Source organism: Dufourea novaeangliae, unplaced genomic scaffold, assembly GCF_001272555.1.
Source record: "Dufourea novaeangliae isolate 0120121106 unplaced genomic scaffold, ASM127255v1 scaffold80, whole genome shotgun sequence".
NCBI classification, from domain to species: Eukaryota; Metazoa; Arthropoda; class Insecta; order Hymenoptera; family Halictidae; genus Dufourea; species Dufourea novaeangliae.
Genome location: NW_015373962.1, coordinates 203,875 through 206,458, shown reverse-complemented (window position 1 = coordinate 206,458; position 2,584 = coordinate 203,875). Strand labels below are relative to the sequence as shown.

Genomic DNA, 2,584 nt, shown 5'->3' with positions numbered 1-2,584 from the left:
CAAGTGCGACTTAAGGTCATCATCATTTGTAAAAGTTTTACCTTTCAAAGAGTTTTGCAAACTTCGAAATAAATGGTAATCAGATGGTGCCATATCAGGGCTGTATGGGGGATGCGACATCACTTCCCAACCAAGCTCCAATAATTTCCCACGAGTTACTAAAGATGTGTGAGGCCTTGCATTATCATGGTGGAACACAATTCCTTTGCGATTTACCAATTCTGACCGTTTTTCTTTTATTGCTTCATCCAGTTTCAATAGTTGTTGACAGTAAACATCTGAATTGATCGTCTGGTTTCTTGGAAGCAACTCAAAATACACCACACCCTTGTAGTCCCACCAAATTGACAACATGACCTTTTTTTGATGCAATTCAGCTTTAGATGTGGATTATGCTGGTTCATCACGCTTGGACCATGATCGTTTTCGAATAATGTTACTGTACATGATCCATCTTTCATCACCAGTGATGATACGTTTCAAAAAAGGATCGGCTTCATTGCGCTTGAGATGCATATCGCAAATATTGATTCGTTGTGTTAAGTGAATCTCTTTCAATATATGCGGAACCCAAATATCGAGCTTCTTAGCGAGTCCAAGACATTTTAAGTGATTTTCAATTGTTGTATGCGATACATTTAACCTCTCTGCAATCTCTCGAACAGTTATGTGACGATCCTCTTCAATTATGGCTTTGATTTGGTCATCATCAACTTCAGTAGGTCGACCAGAACGTTGGTCATCTTTGAGTGAAAAATCTCCAGAACGGAATTTTTTAAACCAATTCTGACACGTGCGATCTGTTATGCAATCAACACCATAAACTTCACATATCTCTTTGTGGGCCTCAGCAGCTTTCTTTCCTTTACGAAAATAAAAGAGTAAAATATGCCGAAAATGTTCGTTTTTGCACTCCATGTTAAAATTGACCCTGAACTAACAGCTATAAACAAAAATTTGCACAACTTGCTTCTGAAGTAACCTAAATGTGACTGATATCAAATGTCAAAAGGAAAAAACCATAATGCAGACAGGAGTCCTTCAAAACGCTTACAACGCTATCTATGTGTCACAACCGAAAATACTTTCTTGCCAACCCAATACAAATTTAAAAAGAATACAATAGAATACCAATAGACAATATTTCTTCTACAGTGTGTAGAATCGATTACTGTGTACTCTGTGTCTCAAGTAATATAAGTTGATTAAGCCTCGGTATGGACGAAACCATTTACCTTCATACGTCCCAAGTATACAATCATTTTTGTCCATCGTAATAAGAATTTCGTTATGTATATGCATAACAAAAGTATTACATTAAATATTATTTTTGTTCTATTCTCCGATAGATGTCCGATCGTTCATGTTGACTCATTAAATGAAAAGCATTAATGTTTTTATCAGTCACTAATCTCTCTACGTGAATTCAGTTTTTGTTACAATAAATCTCCAACATTCTTTAGATCAAACGTTAAACATTTAAGGAACAGTGGGAACTTTGGTCTACGCAGGTTCGAAAACACTCGGCCCTGCGTAAATGTTAAATCGAATTAACGCTAAATTTCCGTTTCAAGCTTGAATTGAATTCAAGTTTGATTTTTCTACCTGGTTCAAAGAGAAATTAAGATCGATCCCTGGTGCGTAAAATGTTCTAGACGACAGATACATAGAAGTCAGAGTGAAATGTAGTGAATTTAGTTTTTTGCCGTTCATCGATGCAACATTGTATTATACATTGTGTCATGCAACAAGGTTAAGAAGTTATAATAGGACAGGATGGGATTCATTGAGGAAAGTAAAATTGTAGATGCAATTGGAATTCCTTTCTCGTGTCTGTTTTGAATAAATTACGTATAAAGTTGACTGGTCTCACTGCTTGTTTCAATGGTTTAGCATCTGAGGCCGATCGTTACACCAAGTACCATGGAAATTATACGTTCGCCTTTCTGTTCTCACAACTTTCAATAGTCTGCAGTTTCGGCGTAAAATCGATATTCGTTTTATGGTCGATTTACTGGCAGCGCTTGACCATTAAGCTCAATTCGTTTGCAAAATTATTGCCACAGTCTTGTTACCACTTTCCATTAACCGGTCGAAGAAAAGACAAAAAAAAACGTCATAGGTTATGATTTATTGCAATCCTAGAGTTGCGTACCATTAGTCACTATTACCGACAGACTTTAATGTTAATATTTCACATGTTAATTACAATAGAAACGTAATTCTATTGGAACGAAATCTTGAAATTCGAGAAGAATGAAAATGAGATACATAAAATCAGCCAGGATTTATTGAATAATATGTATTTGAACAAAAAAGAAATGTAACATCTTTCTTTTTTAATAAACAATAGAAAGAAGTAAATTGAATGAGATTTAGTAACTCTCAAAGGAGAATTGCTATGAAAGGTAGTCTCGTAAATGTAATTTTTCTATATTTTCGTATGATTGAACACAACTGATTCGTTTCCTTGTCGCAGTTTTTATATTTATATGTCATTAATGCATATTTATTTAATTAAATTTCATTTTTAAATATTTTAATAATTCATAGCTTAGTATGAAATGAGAATCAAAGGAAAATT

The 2,584-nt window shown here is 34.5% G+C and overlaps 1 protein-coding gene across 1 annotated transcript; it reads right to left on the bottom strand.

Moving 5' to 3' along the window:
* Window positions 1–390: 390 nt before the first annotated feature.
* LOC107186651 (histone-lysine N-methyltransferase SETMAR-like) lies at window positions 391–1,272 on the bottom strand. The gene is made up of 2 exons (XM_015574574.1): window positions 1,236–1,272; window positions 391–863 (listed from the first exon to the last, which is right to left on the bottom strand). Exons 1-2 carry the CDS (start codon window positions 1,270–1,272, stop codon window positions 391–393), a joined length of 510 nt encoding a protein of 169 aa, XP_015430060.1.
* Window positions 1,273–2,584: the final 1,312 nt, after the last annotated feature.

Excerpts from the sequence above, each read along its gene's own strand:
- LOC107186651 (XM_015574574.1), bottom strand. The coding sequence starts at position 1,272 with ATGGACAAAAATGATTGTATACTTGGGACGTATGAAG. Across the intron at positions 864-1,235 it reads TATACTTGGGACGTATGAAG|GAAAGAAAGCTGCTGAGGCC; the intron begins GTAAATGGTTTC and ends ATTTTCGTAAAG.